The 20,032-nt window shown below is 47.8% G+C and overlaps 3 protein-coding genes across 3 annotated transcripts; 1 reads left to right on the top strand and 2 right to left on the bottom strand.

Moving 5' to 3' along the window:
* Positions 1-414: 414 nt before the first annotated feature.
* LOC101063048 (creatine kinase B-type-like) lies at positions 415-3,202 on the bottom strand. The gene is made up of 8 exons (XM_029828465.1): positions 3,182-3,202; positions 2,177-2,378; positions 1,791-1,945; positions 1,588-1,720; positions 1,206-1,377; positions 1,010-1,133; positions 750-939; positions 415-661 (listed from the first exon to the last, which is right to left on the bottom strand). The coding sequence occupies exons 2-8, from the start codon at positions 2,367-2,369 to the stop codon at positions 483-485; spliced, it is 1,146 nt and encodes a 381-aa protein (XP_029684325.1). The 5' UTR covers positions 2,370-2,378; positions 3,182-3,202; the 3' UTR covers positions 415-482.
* A 2,463-nt stretch (positions 3,203-5,665) lies between these two features.
* LOC101063272 (creatine kinase B-type-like) lies at positions 5,666-8,340 on the bottom strand. The gene is made up of 8 exons (XM_003962846.3): positions 8,195-8,340; positions 7,718-7,919; positions 7,266-7,420; positions 7,063-7,195; positions 6,681-6,852; positions 6,485-6,608; positions 6,220-6,409; positions 5,666-6,131 (listed from the first exon to the last, which is right to left on the bottom strand). The coding sequence occupies exons 2-8, from the start codon at positions 7,908-7,910 to the stop codon at positions 5,953-5,955; spliced, it is 1,146 nt and encodes a 381-aa protein (XP_003962895.2). The 5' UTR covers positions 7,911-7,919; positions 8,195-8,340; the 3' UTR covers positions 5,666-5,952.
* Positions 8,341-9,134: 794 nt separating this feature from the next.
* trmt61a (tRNA methyltransferase 61A) lies at positions 9,135-15,182 on the top strand. Its single transcript, XM_003962861.3, has 4 exons — positions 9,135-9,250; positions 9,929-10,267; positions 12,274-12,540; positions 14,558-15,182. The coding sequence occupies exons 2-4, from the start codon at positions 9,937-9,939 to the stop codon at positions 14,854-14,856; spliced, it is 897 nt and encodes a 298-aa protein (XP_003962910.1). The 5' UTR covers positions 9,135-9,250; positions 9,929-9,936; the 3' UTR covers positions 14,857-15,182.
* The last annotated feature ends 4,850 nt before the right edge of the window (positions 15,183-20,032 follow it).

The raw sequence follows: 20,032 nt of genomic DNA, 5'->3' as shown, positions 1-20,032 counted from the left end.
AAATGCAGCTGTAGTTTTTAGTTTGCTGTCATTTAACATTGTAGTAGATTATGTTCAGAGGGCTTTTTCTCTTTTAAGATCATATCCAAAGATACGATTACCGGTATTTGCCAATAAATAAATCGGGTGCATTAGACACTTAAAATCTGACTTTACCTCAGAGTTTGATTGTATTTATTCTTTATAAGAATGTAAAAAAGCTTTAGGTGTATTGTTCATGGATTTGAGAAGGTACATAATGCGGCAAAAAAATGGTGGTATAAAGCAAACTACACTTTTAACTTTGTAAAATGTGTTTATTTTTCCCAATTAAAATGCAAATGTTGGTATTCCCACATTTGATTCCATACCTATTTGTTCTAAATTAAAATTCAATTTTATATATTTTAGTTTTTCTAAAACGGTAAACACAGATTGGACCAAATCATTTAATTCAAGCCAGCTAAACCAGCACACGGCTGCCTTAGTACGGATGGACCAGTTCACTTCTGGGCGGGCATCAGGTCATCGATGGACTCTCCTTTCTCCAGCCGCTTCTCCATGTCCACCAGCAGCTTCACTCCATCCACCACCATCTGCACCAGCTCCACCTCAGAGAAGCCCAGTCTGTCGCCGTTGGAGATGTCAAACACTCCGCCCACAGCGGCCGTGTCCACGCCACCTGATGAAAGCAGGACAGGAACTCACCCTGAACCCTCGGTGCATCATACATCTGACATCTGCAAAAACAAGTTAGAACTTTGACGCACCAGTGCCACGTGTCTGGAGCCTCAACTTGGCGACGACATCTTCAAACTTTTCATGTTTGCTCATGTTTGGTATCTTGACGTGCACACCAGCACGCAGGCCAGTGCCCAGGTTGGATGGGCAGGTGAGGACGTAGCCCAGGTGTTCGTTCCACATGAAGGTGTGACCTCTGTCCTTGAACAGGCTCTCGATCTGAAGAGGTTTCAGACATGGTTTTAACAGCAGAACGTTTCTGTGAACTCAGCGAGGGTCTGTCTCCTACCTTGGTCAGTCCAGTGCAGAAGCGCTCAAACACCTCCTTCATGTTGCCGCCTTTCTGCATGGAGATGACGCGCAGGTGATCTTCCTCATTCACCCAAACCAGGAAGGTCTTGTTGTCGTTGTGCCTTCAGAAGGATTTCAGTTACTTCCTAGTAACATTGGATCAATAAACCCGTCAAACGTGGGTCAAACCTCACCAGATGCCCCTGGCGTCGGGCCAGTCGCGCCCCATCCCAGAGGCCAGCAAAAGAGGAGACACGGGTTTGTCAAACAGGAAGTGGTCATCAATGAGCTGCTGCTGTTCGGCGTCGGTCATGTTCTTCAGGGCGTAATATTTCCCCTTCAGGTCATCGGTCAGAGAGTCCAGAGCTGCCAGGAGGGGAGAAGGGGGGGTGCCAATGTCAACAATATTTAAGTCTATATAATTCCTCAAGCTGCCGCCAGGGAGCGCTACACACCAGGCTGACTGCCCCTGGTGTTGACAGGCAGCTGGAGGAATTCCAGCAGAACCCGTCTGGAATATGTCGTAAATCTGATTCACCATCAGAATAACTTCAGGAGAACAGGAGCAGCACCAACCTTCGATGGAGAGCTGCTCCACAGCGCGCCTCTCTCCTCTGCTGCAGTGCGGTGGGAGGCAGAAGCCGCGGACGCTGCGGCCTGTGCGGACACGGGAGCTCAGGACATAATCAGGGTCCAGATCATCACCACCCTGACAGAAGAACACAAAGTTCAGCCCTTCTGCTCTAGTGTCACAGTTTCCCAGTCACCGTTTGGGGCACCTTCAGGTTGGCTGAATTCAGGTCGGTCTTGTGCTTGTCGGTTGGTTTGTATCCTCCGTGTCTGTCCATAATCACAGGGTCCAGCAGCTCCTTGAAGACCTCGTAGGTCTCCTCATCTCCAGCAACACAACCCACGGTCATGATGAAGGGGTGGCCTGCAAATCAAGTCAGGGTCAGAGGAGATGACATGTCCACATAACTCAGCAGCCAATCACACCCCTGTGATTGTGATTGTGACATCTGGGTAAACATCTGGAAATTGACCCCTTGTATAGACCATGTATTACTACAGTAAGGTTACAGTACAGGAAGCCGAGCGCACAGCGGCGCCACCACCATTACCACCCTCAGAAGGACAGAACAGTCGGCGACTCTCCCTTTTTTACCTGGGTTATCAATCCCAGTCTGAATGACATCATCCAGAGTAAATCCACTGGGTGTCTGTTTGCTCCTCAACTGCTCGTACATCTCAGGAGTCAGGACTTTGGCCATATGATTGTTGTGTTTGCTGAGGTCTGGGTACTCCTGCTCCGAGGAGAATTTCATCTTCAGCTCGTTGTGAGTGTTACCGAAAGGCATGGTTGATCCCTGCGTCAGAGGATGGAGAAAGGAGACGGTAACGGCGGAGCACAGAAAAACAATTGGGTTTTGTTTTCAATATCCCACTTTGCTGTGTGTATTTCAAAATTTGGTGTCCTCGATGTTAGTGGAGAGTTCCAGTTGTAGAATGCAGCTGTAATACAATGTAATGTATGTAATGTATTACATGTAATTATAGTATGTTGCCTTGAATCAGTGTTCCCCTGACTGGGTCATTAAAAGATCAAACAACGGATGGGAATTTATGGGAGACCGCCAACATTTCTTTCTTTTTGGCCTTGGATAACATGGGTGTGTTCCATCTGAAAAACAATGTGTGGCGATAACATATACAAGCCAGCACCACCTGGTCAAGGCACACAATTGGGTGTAGTTTGGTGCCTCTATGACAAATACCATAGCCCGTAAAACTCGGCTGTACCATTTGTTGCTAGGAGCCCAAAATTTGCGATTTCTAAGGTTCTGTTGCGTCAACATACCGAAGTCACAGCAAACTATTCCTGATTGAGCTAAACTTACTTTTTTTAGTTTGTATTTCTTTCTATAGTTGTTGACTGTTTAAAGATAATACCAGTAGTATAGAGGGCAATTGTAATACACTTATTTGAGTCTATAAAAGGTCAGGCATGGGGATGTTAAGGATATCGACAGGATACTGACACATTGAACCTGTACCCATTCATTGCTGTCGGCGCAAAATTTGTTGGAATTTGCAATTTCTTGGCTCTAGAGTTGCAGTAACATTCAAAGGTTATACCTGACTATTCCCGATTGAGTGTTGAATATCTCACCTTTTTGTAGATTGTCTTACTATAGTTGCTGCTTAAGTTAAGTGATACCAGTTGTATAGAGAGCAGTTGTAATACAACGTAACCTCAGCTTAATATACAGTATTATGTTGCTTTGAATCAAAGCTCCTTTAACCTTTGAAAGATCAAAACCCAAAACTTTTTCAATCCCTTGACCTATGGAGATGTTTGATCCTTTTTGTAATGAGGTCCAGCGTGGGGTGGGATGTTAGAATATTGATTGGATATCGACAAATTGAAGATGTACCCATTCATCACGATAGACCCATCATTTGAAAAAAATTTCAATTTGTCAGGCTCCTTACGCTGCATTGCTGTACCAAGGTCACAGCGAGCTATTCCCAATCGAGCCGCACATTTTAGTGTGTTTTGGTTTCAGTATCTTAGCTTTTTTTATTTTCTAGTTATTTCTATAGTTGCTGACTGTGTTTGTAGTTAATACCAGTAGGACAGCGGCCAATTCTAAAACAACATATTTCTAATAGTATGTTGCTTTGATAAGAGAAAATAATAAGATAATAATAATAATAATAATAATAATAATAATAATAATAATAATAAAAAAGAGCATCTTTGACCTTTGAAAGATCTCAAATCTCAAAAATTTTGATCCTGTAATCTTCAGACTTGTTTGAACTCATTTTTGCTCATTTTTGTGTTGGGGATAAAGAATAACACATGAAAGATGTTCCCATTCATCGCTACGGACCCCCTACTGTGGTGTTCACTTTCAAAACAAATCGCAACCTATTCCCAAATGGGCAACTCTAAATTTTACAAGGAGCCGATGCTAAAAGACCATTTCATTTATTTGAACTTGATTTTACCATCTAAGATCGACTCAGAACAGCTTCTCATTTACAATATTGACCTGACCAGAGGGCTCAGCAGCCCATAAAACCAACGATGAAGAGATAATAAAGACTAAAACAACAAATAACTACAGAATATATAAACAAAAGGGGAATCCATACGTAAAACAGTCAGCTAGGGATTGTTGTAGTTTCTGTTTAAATGCGTGAAGTGATGAAAGAACTGAAAGTTTAAGGGCGTTCAAATCTCTTGCTGTGGTAAAAGTAAAGTAACTTTGGTCAAAGAAAGTGTGTTTTAGAATAGACAGTAATGGTCAGTGGACCTCAGATGGTAGTTATGATGGGAAAGGTGCAAGAGTTTAGAGAGATATTGAGGTGTTTTCCCTAGTCAAGTCTTACAGACAGGTAGAAGCCAGTGATGAAGTTGCCTGGTGTGGAGGGAGAGCCAGGCTCAGATGATACAGAGCACAATGGTGGGTGGAAAAACGTGCACCGGGGGCAAAACAGACGGCTGAATGATGGGCAGGTCACCGGTTCTCTCAAGGAGGAAATAAAAAAGCTGCAGAGGATTCACAATTTGTTTGGAAAGCCCAATAAGAGTGAATTGCTGTAATCAAGTCTGGAAGAAACAAATGCATGAAATTCTGTACTTCTGTATCACCTTCGGACAAACGGTGCTGAACGTTAGCAATGTTGCACAGGTGATGGAAGGCAGCCCTTGAAACTTGCTCTTTGGGATCCTGCTCAAATAAATCTCCAAAGGTCCTTACAGTGGTGCTGGAGGCCAGAATAAAGTAACCTAGCAAAGCGCCGTCAGCAGAAAATGTTTCCCAAAGTGTTTTGGGCCCAGCTTGAATGTAGAGAATGTAGGTCTAAACTTTCAGCCACCAGGTGGCGCTACTGCTGCTTTTTCGTGTCTCGATAACATTGAATGTGCCAAAATCGGTTTGTTATGGCGTTCAAACAACTTCCAGCACAGAATTACACCCACACTTACATGTAGGCCTTAATAATAACATACTTTTAATTTCAGTTGCAGGATTATCCACAAGAGAAGCAAATTTCAGCTTTCACCAAAATGAGCGAATGTCAACAAAATAATCCCTCATTACTGGAGCCAAGTTTGGTTCTTTGTTCCTCATTAATAAACAATGACCTTGATTATGTTTGTCGGCCATTTTCTCTTCCGTATCGGTTGAAACTCTAATAATTCCAGATCATATCTAGAGTTCTTAAAATGTTTGCGTTTTTGGAACTCCACGTCCGTGATTAGCTAAATAATGGCTTTATTTTGACACTTAAACTATAATTTAAATATTTGCTGTGGTTAGATTTCACTGGTATCTGAGAAGATTCCATTTCACAAATGTTTTAGGCGCAAATGAAGTTAATATGCTTCTCAATTTCATTTGGCTGGAAAAAATAAAAAACAGCATATTAAAGGAACTGCAAACCCTCAAACAATAATTTAAAGTTTAAAGTATAAATCTTGGTATTTGAATTCTCGCATCATGCAGCTTAAAATACAGGAGTCAGTGTTCCTTCAGCTCGATATTCCTTGTTCCTAAAACATTTTCCCCTTGACCGGAGAACTGGGGAAGCTCCACACAGATGGGACCGAATCATGTTTTAATCAATAAAACCATTAAACCTGTAGCATTCAGGGACTGTTGGTATTTTTATTTATCAGGTTCATCTATACACACACCAAATATTTCGTCACATCTGGATCGGCCTGAAGTTGGATTAAACAGGAACCCTCCAGCCAAAATGTCCGTGTTTGAACAGATCATTTACAGATTCAGGCGGCGCTTAACCGTGCTGGCCGAGACAGTTTCATCTTAAATACAAATTAGAACCTTAACCAAGTGCATTCCAGAACAGTCGGAGGAAATAAGGAGGTATCAGCGAGAAAAGCTGCAGCAGTGCAGACGGACCAGTTCACTTCTGGGCGGGCATCAGGTCATCGATGGACGCTCCTTTCTCCAGCCGCTTCTCCATGTCCACCAGCAGCTTCACTCCATCCACCACCATCTGCACCAGCTCCACCTCAGAGAAGCCCAGTCTGTCGGCGTTGGAGATGTCAAACACTCCGCCCACAGCGGCCGTGTCCACGCCACCTGATGAAAGCAGGACAGGAACTCACCCTGAACCCTCGGTGCATCATGTATCTGACATCTGCAAAAACAAACTAGAACATCGACGCACCAGTGCCACGCTTCTGGAGCCTCAGCTTCTTGAGAACATCTTCAAACTTGGCATGTTTGCTCATGTTTGGTAGCTTGACGTGCACGCCAGCACGCAGGCCGGTGCCCAGGTTGGATGGGCAGGTGAGGACGTAGCCCAGGTGTTCGTTCCACATGAAGGCGTGACCTCTGTCCTTGAACAGGCTCTCGATCTGAAGAGGTTTCAGACATGGTTTTAACGGCAGCTGTGCACGTTTCTGTGAACTCAGCGAGGGTCTGTCTCCTACCTTGGTCAGTCCAGTGCAGAAGCGCTCAAACACCTCCTTCATGTTGCCGCCTTTCTGCATGGAGATGACGCGCAGGTGATCTTCCTCATTCACCCAAACCAGGAAGGTCTTGTTGTCGTTGTGCCTTCAGAAGGATTTCAGTTACTTCCTCGTAACATTGGATCAATAAACCTGTCAAACGTGGGTCAAACCTCACCAGATCCCCCTGGCGTCGGGCCAGTCGCGCGCCATCCCAGAGGCCAGCAGAAGAGGAGACACGGGTTTGTCAAACAGGAAGTGGTCATCAATGAGCTGCTGCTGTTCGGCGTCGGTCATGTTTTTCAGGGCGTAATATTTCCCCTTCAGGTCATCGGTCAGAGAGTCCAGAGCTGCCAGGAGGGGAGAAGGGGGGGTGCCAATGTCAACAATATTTAAGTCTATATAATTCCTCAAGTTGCCGCCAGGGAGCGCTACACACCAGGCTGACTGCCCCTGGTGTTGACAGGCAGCTGGAAGAATTCCAGCAGAACCCGTCTGGAATATGTCGTAAGTCTGATTCACCATCAGAATAACTTCAGGAGAACAGGAGCAGCACCAACCTTCGATGGAGAGCTGCTCCACAGCGCGCCTCTCTCCTCTGCTGCAGTGCGGTGGGAGGCAGAAGCCGCGGACGCTGCGGCCTGTGCGGACGCGGGAGCTCAGGACATAATCAGGGTCCAGATCATCACCACCCTGACAGAAGAACACAAAGTTCAGCCCTTCTGCTCTAGTGTCACAGTTTCCCAGTCACCGTTTGGGGCACCTTCAGGTTGGCTGAATTCAGGTCGGTCTTGTGCTTGTCGGTTGGTTTGTATCCTCCGTGTCTGTCCATAATCACAGGGTCCAGCAGCTCCTTGAAGACCTCGTAGGTCTCCTCATCTCCAGCAACACAACCCACGGTCATGATGAAGGGGTGGCCTGCAAATCAAGTCAGGGTCAGAGGAGATGACATGTCCACATAACTCAGCAGCCCGTCACGTCACGTCTGCAGTGTGATGAAGGTTCATTCCTGACGCACGGTAAAAACAGCAGCTTTTATCAGCTCCTGCATAGATTATGTAACTCTAATCCCAGCAGAAAGACTGACCTATTTCTGTGTCTGCAAATGTTTATCACTTCGGCAAGGTTACAGTGCAGGAAGCCGAGCGCACAGCGGCGCCGCCACCATTACCACCCTCAGAAGGACAGAACACACGGCGACTCTCCCTTTTTTACCTGGGTTATCAATCCCAGTCTGAATGACATCATCCAGAGTAAAACCACTGGGTGTCTGTTTGCTCCTCAGCAGCCCGTACATCTCAGGAGTCAGGATTTTGGCCATATGATTGTTGTGTTTGCTGAGGTCTGGGTACTCCTGCTCCGAGGAGAATTTCATCTTCAGCTCGTTGTGAGTGTTACCGAAAGGCATGGTTGATCCCTGCGTCAGAGGATGGAGAAAGGAGACGGTAACGGCGGAGCCGAGTCAAAGCCGCCAGCAGATTATCACGAATTCATGCGAACAACGACGGAAACCCGGCGGTCACATGCGATCGATGCGTTTAAACAGGTGCAGAAACCGGCATCAGACAGTGTAATGCAAGATTAGCCATCGATTTCTATTAATAATCCATCCTTTTATCTCATTATTCGGATAGCAAGCGCACACCTCGTGTGTAAACCTGAGATTGTGCGCTTAATCTGAAGCAGATTTACCTGTTGTCGTCGGATTTGTGGACTACTACTACTAGGGGTTGATACAAAAATCCCTATTTTTCCGGCCGAGGAGCTCCAAACCTCCAACAACGTCCCAGAAGCTTTCCGCTCAGTCTGACGCCCTCAGGACGTCATTTATATCCCACCATCTCTCCTCCCATTGGTCACTTACTCGGAGTCCATTCATTTAATTGGACGCAGCGACACAGTTGTTGGAGAATAGGCACCAATTTATATTCTTCTGTGGTTCAAAATGCTGAAAACAATGTCGAATTCTTATCTATAACTGTAACATCTGTGTATTAACGTCCATTAAAATGAAGCTTTTCGTTATAATATAATATCACATTATGATTAATCATCTGTCATCGAGAGTAATCGATTGCTGAAAATCTTCTCAGCAAACATTTTAAGAAGCGAATCACAAGGTCTTAAGGGTTAGGGTTAGCCTACTGAAATTTAACTGAAACAAACGTCTAACGTTTTTCATGTGTTTTATTTATAAAGCATCTAATTCAAAAATATTTCATATGAAAAAAACACAAGATCATGAAATATTACTCCAGTTCATAAGTCTTAAAAATATCTCATCACCTCAAAGTCTTTTACGTCTTCCAAAAGGAGCCGCCCAATAGTTCGTTCACACTCGCCAGTATCGCCAGTATCGCCAGTATCACCCATCACTCACCGCGGATTGGATTTTGTGATGCTACACGCCGAAATAAAATATTGTCCCGCCCGACCGTGAACAAACATAAATGTTTCACTTTAGTATAATTACTAGACACTGGTTAATTTCATCTTTACATCAATATTCATATATATTTTTTAAGCAAATTTATTTACAGTGGGAAAAAAAACGATTTCGATTTAATCAGATTTATAGATCATGTGGAGTGTCGTTGTGAGCCACCGTTGTCGTTCCAGAAGTTTATTGATCTATGAACATCTCAATATCCGGTGACACAACGTCACTTCCGCCGATGCCCCCACGTGTGCCGGTGACGACAAGTAGCTCTCAGAGCTGCTAAGCTACACTTTTGCAAGGAGTTTGAGGTTTGTTCATTAGATTTTTGCGAATTTCAACCCCCGGAAGCAAATGAACGACATTTGTAAAGGAGTTAGGTGGGACGTAGCAAACGCTGCTTTCAACTGTGCAGCTCGAGTTACCAGAGTTAGCACGTTAGCTTGTTCGAAAAGCAAAGCTGTTTTTCAGAAAAGTCACCCAATCAATTTATTAAACGCGACAAATTGTGCTCAGCGATGGTTAAATCGATGATGTGTATGTTCTCTAGAAAGGTGATGAGGTTTTCATGTCCGTATTAACCACGATAAAACCTCTTAATATCTGTAGCAGCTCTTCTTTGGAGTAACAACTATACTTTCTAAATAAGTCAACATATTCAACACAATGAAATATTGAGTGTACATTAGGCAGATTAATGCAGCACAGTACACACAAAGACATTTCAGGTAATTAATTTCCTGCCCCTAAATGCTGCTAAACATCTTGATGATCATCAACTTTAATTGGACTTTTACAAATCTTGTCATAGTTCCATAGAAATGACGAACCTGGAAATGTTATGAAATAAGCCAAAAGTGAACAATCTGCAAATCCCAACATGGTCTCAGAGTGGTCGTGGAGACAGTCGCCACGGGCAACACCTTCATATGTCCAGAAGATCTTTTGTCCGTTTCGTATGAAGCTAACCGGCTTTGTTGCTGTTGCAGAGGTCAACATGAGTTTTGTGGAATACTCGGACCACATTCAGGATGGCGACACCGCCATCATCTACCTGGGCCATGACTCCATGATGCCGGTGAAGGTGCAACACGGCGCCCAAACGCAGACGCGCTACGGCGCCATTCGCCACTCCACCGACCTGATTGGAAAACCTTACGGGTCCAAGGTCACCTGCAGCAAGGGTGGATGGGTGCACGTGCTTCACCCGACGCCAGAGCTTTGGACGGTCACCCTGCCGCATCGCACGCAGATCCTCTACACCACGGACATCGCCATGATCACCATGATGCTGGAGCTGAGGCCAGGGTCCATCGTCTGTGAGTCCGGTGAGACCAGCCAATACAACCTGTGACCTGAACAGTCGTTCAAACCTGTGTCGTTCCAGAAAAGCTGTTTCTGTCAGTGCCTGAACTTTTCACGTCCATTTTGCACTTAAAGGTGCGTTCAAGGTGTTTGTGGGGACGTGTGAGAGCGGGACGCATCAGCAGCAGCAGGTTTTGAGACGGCGGAGGGCCACTTTGGTGCAGTGCTTCATCAGGCTCCGCCGCCAACGTCACTTTATTGATTGTGTTTTGCAAGTTAAAGCGGCAGCAGTGATGAATGAGCAGGAAAGCTGATGTCAGCTCGGACGTGCAGCGCAGAGATCACTCAGGCCTTTAGCTGCTGGAGCAGAACCCACTGTGGGTTTGAATGCGTTTCATATTTTAATTAAAAAGCCTCTGGACAACGTTTGCTCATCGGCGCTGCTGCTGAAGACGTGCGTGAGCTGCACAGTTGTGATCGGTGGCAGCGGAAACGTGAACCTGAAATAGACACGAGGGGAAAGCAGAAGTCCTGAAACGGAAACATTTTAGTAAAAGGACGCGAGTACAGTGGAGAAAATGGAGAACAGAAAGAATCGATGACCTTTGGGCCAGGTCGCCCCCCCCCCTCCCCCACAGCCTCCTGCAGCAGATCAGAAACGTCGATTGCTGATCGCCTCCATCGTCGGCCCCAAACGTGCCTTCACTTTGTGCCTTCACTTTGTATAACCTTCCGAGCGTATTCCCATAGGACGCAGGATTCCAGCTCCTGAAGGGAACGCAGCAGCGTCGCCTCTGTCGTCCAGTCGCACCGATGGACATCCGCGCCCCCCACAGGCAGCAGCGTAACATCGAGGCGGCGCAGCGAGCGCTGAGGAAGCTGATTAAATCATTGCTCTGCAGCTCATTTAGAAGAGCGGCTTCTGTCCTCTTGTTGATTCTGTGTTGCCTCTTTGCTGCCTGCAAACAGCGGTGACCCGCTCAGGGTCAGTGAACACGTCACCGTATCTGAGTGATACGGGACTTTCTAAACCCCAAAGAGACTCGTGTGCATGGAATTCTGATGAGTCAGGAGTCGTTCTTTGGGTTGGGTGTGAAATGTTAGCAGGGTTAGCCTGTTAGCATGCTGGTGGGTCTATCTGACGCACAACGGAACAGTGCCAGTGTCCATTCTTCTTCCCTCTTTAGAACAATCCTGCCGAGAACGTCGTCTCTCAGAACAAGAAGTGGGATTGTTGCGGTTTTGGGATCATCTTCCTGCATCTCCTTTCACTCTCATCGTTTTTCATGTGGAATTTCCACATTGTGATGGAAACAGGGCTGATTTATTCTCTGTTAACGGGTCAAACTCAGGAGCTTTTAAAACAGAACGCAGCAGTTTCCTCCTCTGTGTGACAGTGTGACGAGTTATGGCCGAACGCACCTGCGGCTCGATACACACTCGGGGAAATGATGTCGATTGGTGCATTGGACACTAAAGTTCCGCTGCCTCGTCCACGTTCCAGTCGTTAGTTTTATTACACAGATGTAAAGTGTCACAAGACTCAGAGTTCAGTCACACGGCAGTCGGACGCTTTCCTTCGCTGTAAATGATAAAATCAGGTGAGATAATCCGCTAAGAAGCTTATGGCTGTTGCTAGCTTAGCGTCTCGGTGTCTCCAGCCGTGTTGCTGCGGCCAAACATTAGCCTCTTTGTCAGCACATGAACAAAGGCGGCCGTGACGTCGTGTCGGGAGGAGACCACGGCGGCACCGAGCCGTCTTCTGGACGCTCCATTCTCTCGGGTCACGTGACCAGCCGCTCTCCTCGCACCCACTCGGGCGCATTTATATGGCACCAATTTATCTGTGTGGGGGATTTTTGGGGGGAATGAGTCCAACAGTCAAACACGAGTTCTGCTGGTCTTTTCATTTCTAATCAGTCTGTTAATCGTAGCAGAAGGAACATTTATGCCCATAAAGCTGATTAGCAACATTTAATCAATCAGCCTTTCATGCTCCCCAGTAAATTCCACCTGTTTTGTTGCTCAGGAACGGGCAGCGGCTCCCTCTCCCACGCCATCCTGCGCACCATCGCCCCCACGGGTCACCTGCACACGGTGGAGTTCCACCAACAAAGGGCGGAGATGGCGGCGCAGGAGTTCAAGGAGCACCGCGTGGATCACCTGGTCACCGTCAGGAACCAGGACGTGTGCAAAGACGGGTTCGGGGTCGTCGGGGTGGCGGACGCCGTCTTCCTGGACATCCCCAGCCCCTGGGAGGCCGTCAAGCACGCCAAGGCCGCCATGAAGAAACAAGGTAGCCTCCCATGCTTCAGCTCACATTCCTGGGTCGCTTCTCCTGGTGGCTCGTGACGTTGGGGCAAGACTGACCTCTGACGACCTCGGAGGAGCGTCTCCTCACCCGACGCTGACGCAGCACAAATGGGGCATTTTTAACTGCCCCTCCTGATGTCACGTCCACCCGCAGCTCCGCGTTTCTCATTAAATCCGCTCCGCTCTGCAGTGTGCACGTTGCAGGAAGCCCGTCGCTTGTGTCTCACGTGGTTAAAGTGAGTTTGCCCGAGCACAGACACGGCAAAGTCTTTATTTTTGATTGCATCAACGCTGTGGGAGGCGAGGCTGGTTTTTCCTTGGGGACCTTAAATGCAGCACAATGTTGCAATATGAAGGAATGCAGGATCAGCGAGGATGTTGCTCTCCTCTCCTCTGATCCCTTTTAAGGTGCTGCTGCTACATATCACGCACACACACGCACACACACACACGTACGTGCACCCCTACCCAGATAAACAGTGAGCGGCCATTGTGGATGTGGGCCCATGACCATACAGGGTTATGCTGCAGAGCTCTGCTGCTCCATAAGGGAACGCTCCCTTCGCTTCCCGCTGCTCAGCTTGGATATTTTACTTTGAGCTGCCCCTCAAAGCTCTCACTAAAGTCCACAAGCGTTCCCGAAGCCCTCCCGAGGAGGTTCTGGTTTGTCTGGAAGTGGTTTGAGTGAACTGGGATGTCGGAGGACCGTTTTCCCTCTTCCACTCTGAGTAAAGATGTCCTGTCCGGGTTTGCTGCAGCGGGCAGTGACCCGTCTCCCCCCTCACACTTGTAATCCTTGCGGCGTTCTGGCCGGCAGCCAGAGCCCCTGTTTAACCGCTCTCCGTGGGGGCCTGTGGGTCCTGGCGCGCCTGTCCCGCCCCCTCGCTGCTCTTACGCAATCATAAGGCAAACATGTCCTGTGAACACGGGGAACCTGATAAGGACTCATAGTGTGACGACTGCAACGCTCCTTAGATGTGAACAGCCTTGTGTAACCGGCGGGACCCTCCCAGCGCCTCCTGTTGCTCGGCAACAGCTGAGCTGCGTTTTCAGGCCGTCGTAGCCGAATCGTTCCGGCGTCTTCGGTTATTTTGTCGACCGAGCAGCTGCGTTGAGCCGTGCTGCCCCCTGCAGACCCGAGCAGAGACGGGAAGAGAAGGTTCTGCTGGACCAGACGCTGCTGGGCAGAGTCACATTCTTCCAGATCTTTAGGGCAGCGGGTGAAAGGTTCTGGAGTCGGGCCCCTCCAGCCGTGCTGGGCCTCCCCAGCAGGGTTCTGTTCGGAGCCGAGAGGCCCGATGATCCCGATCCGTGTTTGTCAGAGCTTCAGGGTCGGAAAAGAGAATACGGATCGTTCTGGTGTCCCAGGTTCTTCAGCCAGATTAGCTTCACGTTTCAGCCAAACAAACAGGGTTCAGGTTGTTTGTGCGTGCGTATCGCACAGGCGTGTTGCACAGGTGTGTTGCACAGGCGTGTTACACAGGCGTGTTGCACAGGCGTGTTGCACAGGTGTGTTGCACAGGTGTGTTGCACAGGCGTGTTGCACAGGCGTGTTACACAGGCGTGTTGCACAGGCGTGTTGCACAGGCGTGTTGCACAGGCGTGTTGCACAGGCGTGTTGCACAGGTGTGTTGCACAGGCGTGTTACACAGGCGTGTTACACAGGCGTGTTGCACAGGCGTGTTGCACAGGCGTGTTACACAGGCGTGTTGCACAGGCGTGTTGCACAGGTGCACAGGTTTGTGCTGGACACAAGTTTCTGGACAGTTTCTGCTCCTCTTTGCTTCCTTCTTCGATCCAGACAGGAAAAGACATTTTCCGAGGCTAATTAGCTTAGCTTAACTAGCAACGGTGAATGTGTGATTCTAGTTCTAACACGTCTGAGTCCTCTGGACTGTTGAAGAGACAGACTGGACCAGCACGTCCCAGTCAACACCAGTATCGTAGCTAAGCTAATTAGCATGAGACAGGAAATAAAGCTTGTCTCCCTCTGTCTGCAGGAGGTCGGGTCTGTTCTTTCTCGCCGTGTATAGAGCAGGTCCAGCGGACCTGTGAAGCTCTGGCTGATCAGGCTTTCGAGGAGATCAGCACCTTGGAGGTTCTGCTGAGAGTCCACGACGTTCGGACCGCCTCCCTGCCGTTGCCGGACTTCGGCTCCGACCCGACCGAGACCCCGGAGAAGACGGCTGCCGACTCTGCTCCGAAACAGACAAACGTCACCATCAAGACCACGACGCCGCCCAGAGAGATCCCGGGTCACACCGGGTACCTCACCTTCGCCACCAAACCCAGAACCTAACGGCAGGAACCGAGAGAACGTTTCATCCAGAAGGTTTTAATCGGCGTCCCCCTGCTCATTGAGAGAGATAATCCAGCAGAGGTACCAGGTCCCCGCCGGCACCGCCGCCCCGGCAGGGGTCCAAATCCCCGTGTTCATTCATCAGAACTCGGGACGTTTGGCATCAGGTTGTCGCTTGCATCAAGCAGGAAGGAAGTGATTTAATTTGAGGAGGAGTGTGTTGGTTTTTTTTAACTCTACAACTTTTATTCATTTTTCCAGGCGGGTCGGTTTATTTTCCAGGTTCTGCACGTTTGAATCCAATAAATGTGTGACGAGACCCCGGCGCCGTTTGTTAACGCAGCTTCTGTCGTCTCCGCCGAGAACAGAACCGTGGTCGTGTCCCGGGATCACGGTGCTCCCGCTCTTCCTCCCAGCTGCCGCATTTAGAAGTGAGCGGAGCTTCCGAGCGGGTTAACTAGGTAATCCCAGGTTTACTCGGGCTTATAAAGAGCACAGCAGGGTGGGTCGGGGCTGACCCAGGGTCAGATCCAGTCGTGGGAGGTTGACACAGCCAGTTAGTTAGAACCGGGGGGGGGGGCAGATGATTAATAATGATGTGTTTGGGTTTGTTGTGGGTGAGTGTTCTGGGAGGAAGAGGTGTGTAACGCTCCAGAAAGAGGAAGCGGCTGACGCAGAATCAGCTTCATCTGGATCAGAATCGTTCCAAGAAGCCGTTTCTGACACCTGTTGAGGACAAATATCTATTTACAATATTCAAAATCCCCATAAAATCAACCGTATTCATAAATTAACCCTGTATCAACTTCCTACACAGAAATATGTTTTATTCCAAAAACCTGCGGCTTCCAAACCTGAAGGCTGAGCTCATCCAATCATAAACATTGCTGGCAGAGTGGGATTCTGGGTAATGTAGTCTTTCCACCTTTAATAACCTGCAGCTGCTGGAGCATAATCCCTCATTTCCACTGAGGTTGTTTCTTGTTTTTAATATTCACATCAGTAGGATGCCGACGTGTTTCAACATTCCCAAGCGTTTTGAGCCACGTTACGTCTTTTATTGAGTGAAAAATGTTGGGTAAAAGAGTCTTAGGCTGAACGTCCCACCATAGATGAGGGTCTAATCTGGTCCAGGCCGGGAATAGAATCTCTGAGCCGCTTGAAAATCCTGCTTCATAATCAGCTTGAGCTCTGAGTGCTGATACCCGGCAGACGTTCGGGCCTGGAGCCGGGATGAGGAACCAGCCTGGCGTGAGGAACCAGCCTGGCGTGAGGGCGGCGCGGCCTCGCCATCATTATGATATTAATAATCCATGATAATCTGAGGAGGAAGAATAGTCCAGCAGTTTATGTGAACTGGGATTAAGAGTTTGAATTCCAGGTTTGGAGGAGGTTACTGGGAGGTTTGGTTCAAGTTATGATCAGGAAAAGATTATTCAATTTGGCGAAAAAGTGGGATTAACCTGGATTAAAACTGGTGTTTGTCTCCTGTGAAGGGGAAATGTTTGTTTTAATTTAAAAAAAGGAAATTATATAAAAAAAAAAAATAAGTGCAAAACACAAACCAGGGACTCAGGACAGCAGAGTTGTTGCCCCAGATTTGAACCTTTAACGGAAAGAGGGTAAATTTGAAGAGACCCGGAACGTCCTCCAGCGATGAGGCTGATTCCAACCTCTCCTGAAAATGCTCCGAACGCCATGTTTTAACCCCGTAATCCCGGTGGGACGAAAGGAGAACGAGAGGAAGACGAGCGGAGCGGCCGTGAGGAGATTAGAGGCTGGAAGCTGCAACACTGCTGCACCTAAAACCCTAAAGGAGCGCGCACGTTGGGAATGAGCTGTGGGAATGTGGAAATGAGTCACAGCCACACTCGAGTGTGTGTGAGTGTTAGTGTGTGTGTTTGTGAATGTTAGTGTGTGTGAGTGAGTGAATGTGTGAGTGAGTGTTAGTGTGTGTGAGTGTTAGTGTGTGTGTGTGTGAGTGTTAGTGTGTGTGAGTGAGTGTGTGTTTGTGTGTGTGAGTGAGTGTTAGTGTGTGTGTTTGTGAATGTTAGTGTGTGTGAGTGAGTGAATGTGTGAGTGAGTGTTAGTGTGTGTGAGTGTGAGTGAGTGTGTGTTAGTGTGAGTGTGTGTGTGAGTGTGTGTTAGTGTGTTTAATTGTGAGTGTGTGTGAGTGTGTGCGTGTGTTAGTTTTAGTGAGTGTTTGTGTGTGTGAGTGAATGTGTGAGTGAGTGTTAGTGTGTGTGTGAGTGAATGTGTGTGTGTGTGTGTGAGTGAATGTGTGAGTGAGTGTTAGTGTGTGTTAGTGTGAGTGTGTGTGTTAGTGTTTGTGTGAGTGAGTGTTAGTGTGTTTAATTGTGAGTGTGTGTTAGTGTGAGTGTGTGTGTGAGTGTGTGTTAGTGTTTGTATGAGTGAGTGTTAGTGTGTTTAATTGTGAGTGTGTGCGTGTGTTAGTTTTAGTGAGTGTTTGTGTGTGTGAGTGAATGTGTGAGTGTTGAGTGTCACATTAGTCATCGGTTCATAAATTCAGATTTTATAAAACCTGAAATGAATGAAAGTTTGGATGAGAGAAACTTTCTCTGTTGATCCGTTTGTGGACATGTGACCCAGACATTGATTGGTGTGCGTGTGTGTGTGTGTGTGTGTGTGTGTGTGGGGGGGGGGGGGGGTCTTTCCACCCATCAGCTCTAATGTCTCCATCAAATATTGATGAGCGTCTGGTTTGATCGTCCCAACTGTTTCCTAATAACGATTGTGTTTTTATTCGGAGGGAGGGGGAGGGGGGGGCATCGTGGTGGGGGGGGGCATCGTGTTTTATGTCACCGCGGCTGATCAGAGCGAACAGAACGCGGGGGATGAAATTACCAGATCTCTCTGGTACCGGCAGGTTTCCATGAATAATTTATTCCCTTTCCATCCTCTGTGGGGGGGGTGGGGGGGTCCGACCCGATAAAACACACATAACCATCACGTCTCCTGCGCTTCGGGGTCATTTTAGCTCCGCTCACACACACGGGACACATATGGCGTTCGCCCTGGACGTGGAGCAGACCGAGCTCTTGATTTATTGATTCTCCCTGATTATTAATCTATAATTAATAACGGTTCATCTATCATTTATAGTAGCAGCCGGCTTCAGTTTGGGTTGGTTGAGGCCCACCGACGTCCTGGACCGGATTAAACCTGCAGGTCCTGCTCACCGCCACTAGAGGGGGGATTCCTCTGAACGGCTAACCTAGCTAGCAACAATTTACCTGCTGCTGTAGTCAAAGGTAGCCACCACCTCCGGGCCACCGTACCGGGGTACCCTGGGAAACGGCCTCATTAAACCCCCGCGACCGTTTGGACATCAGCCAGTCACAGTTGTCGCCGAGGCGACGGATCAGCCTGGAAGTAGGACAAACTCGTGGGGGGGGGCATTTGGGCACTTAACGGTGGGAACGCTGGGCCCCATTATGGGAAAACTGCTTCTAGGAAAAGGGGAGCGCGCACGTGACATCGAAGATATCCAACAAAATCCACGATGAGTTGGTCAAAAAACAGGATTAGTTGCACAAATCCAATAATTACACACAAGAAGGTTTTTTAAAAAACATCAAATATTAAAGGTGTTTTAAACCAAAATCCGTCTTAACTTCCTGTGATTCTGCCTCCACTTTAAAGGTGCTTTGAGGGTTATAACAGATACACACTCACACAACTACACACATCTGGAGACTCTATTTCTAGATTAAGATCTTATCTAACAGATTAACGTCAACTGACACTCGGAGAAAACTCAAATACAGAAAAGAGGAAGTGATTCAGCCCACGTGGGCCCAAACAGGAAGTGGAATTATCCTGCAATGACCACGCACATAGATCCAGAAATATTGTGGACAGACTTTAATGACGCTTTTCTTTGCAGTAAAGTTCAAAACTAAAGTCACGGAAACGGCGGGACCGCTCCCAACGGAGGCCAAGGGCAGGGAGGGGGCGGGGCTAAAGCAGTTGCATGTTAAAGAGTCTCAGAAAAGGGATTTTTGGATGAATACTTTCTGTGGACGTAATTCAAACCATAGGACGTGCAGACAGGAAGTGTGGACGGAGGTGTTCCGGGGGTCTTTGGCCCTCGGACGTTTCCGTTGCATCAGCTGACGGTTTGTTTCCGCAGCTCCTGGAAAAAAAGATCAGTTGTTCTGGACCCGCCGATGCTGTGGGAAGGTTTCTGCTCTGGATGGTTCTAATCACTTCCTTCCTTCGTATCTGCTGGGTTTTACAACATTTTCCCGCTCTGATAACGTCCTGCTGGAGCTTAACTAACCGTTAATCACAATTCACCAATCAGCCCGGGAGGTTCTAATCTGGCCCCACAACAGGCTCCTGATTGGCTGCCGGCCGTTCAGAGGTCGTAAAAAGTCGTGCGAGCGATACGAGACGAGGAGCGCCGGCGGAATGGCTGCCTGCTCACGTGTCCTTCAGAGGTCACCGACTTCAACCGCGTGATAAGAACGAGCATTAAAAAATGGAGTCATAAAGATCCAAAGGTCAAACTCCTTAGAAGCTGCAGAACATTAAATCTGGACGCAGATATAAACGTGTAGACGTTCCACCAGACTGCGACGTGTTGAATTTTCCTCGTTTGTGCCCGTGAGTCACCTTCATCTCTCAGGAACATGGGCCAAATATGTTCCGCTACACAGACGTTTGGCTAACAATAGAAACTCCTGCAGGAGCTCCAAGGAGCAGCGGAACAGCTCACGTACGGAGTGGCAGAAAAGATAAAAACGCATCAGTGTGAAGATGTTAAACCTCTGTAGAGGTTCGGTGGAACGTATCGAGGCTAACGCGACCAGCAGCTGAGGTTTACGCTAGGTGCTAATGTAAACATGCTAACAAGTGACAGCAGGTGCTGTCGGTGGTCACAAAACAAAGTTGTTCTGCTGAAACTGAAACAAACAAATGTAAAATCCCATAAGCTAAATGCTACAAACGTGTCTGAAAGTGTGTCAGGAGGGGGGCGTGGCCTCTATTTGATTGCGGTGCCACTGATAGCGTAGCGTGGGTGTTTCAGGGAGCAGCGTTGCTACCAGCTGTAGACGTCTCTATATTTGGAACTATCTCACTCAAATTAGCCGCTTTTATATCAGAATATGTGTAAATATGTTGTCTTTTGCGCACCAGGAGCAGAAGGACA

Source organism: Takifugu rubripes, chromosome 2 (assembly GCF_901000725.2).
Source record: "Takifugu rubripes chromosome 2, fTakRub1.2, whole genome shotgun sequence".
NCBI classification, from domain to species: domain Eukaryota; kingdom Metazoa; phylum Chordata; class Actinopteri; order Tetraodontiformes; family Tetraodontidae; genus Takifugu; species Takifugu rubripes.
The sequence above is the reverse complement of the archived record's forward strand: the minus strand, read 5'-3'. Positions and strand labels throughout refer to the sequence as shown.

What these genes read in the sequence shown, in the direction of transcription:
- LOC101063048 (XM_029828465.1), bottom strand. Translation starts at nt 2,369, where the DNA reads ATGCCTTTCGGTAACACTCACAACGAGCTGAAGATGAAATTCTCCTCG. An exon ending in GACTGGGATTGATAACCCAG is followed by an intron (nt 1,946 to 2,176) that starts GTAAAAAAGGGA and finishes CTTGATTTGCAG; the next exon opens with GCCACCCCTTCATCATGACC. An exon ending in TGAATTCAGCCAACCTGAAG is followed by an intron (nt 1,721 to 1,790) that starts GTGCCCCAAACG and finishes TTCTTCTGTCAG; the next exon opens with GGTGGTGATGATCTGGACCC.
- LOC101063272 (XM_003962846.3), bottom strand. Translation starts at nt 7,910, where the DNA reads ATGCCTTTCGGTAACACTCACAACGAGCTGAAGATGAAATTCTCCTCG. An exon ending in TCTGCACTGGACTGACCAAG is followed by an intron (nt 6,410 to 6,484) that starts GTAGGAGACAGA and finishes AAACCTCTTCAG; the next exon opens with ATCGAGAGCCTGTTCAAGGA. An exon ending in GCTCCAGAAGCGTGGCACTG is followed by an intron (nt 6,132 to 6,219) that starts GTGCGTCGATGT and finishes TGCTTTCATCAG; the next exon opens with GTGGCGTGGACACGGCCGCT.
- trmt61a (XM_003962861.3), top strand. Translation starts at nt 9,937, where the DNA reads ATGAGTTTTGTGGAATACTCGGACCACATTCAGGATGGCGACACCGCC. An exon ending in GTCCATCGTCTGTGAGTCCG is followed by an intron (nt 10,268 to 12,273) that starts GTGAGACCAGCC and finishes TTTGTTGCTCAG; the next exon opens with GAACGGGCAGCGGCTCCCTC. An exon ending in GGCCGCCATGAAGAAACAAG is followed by an intron (nt 12,541 to 14,557) that starts GTAGCCTCCCAT and finishes CTCTGTCTGCAG; the next exon opens with GAGGTCGGGTCTGTTCTTTC.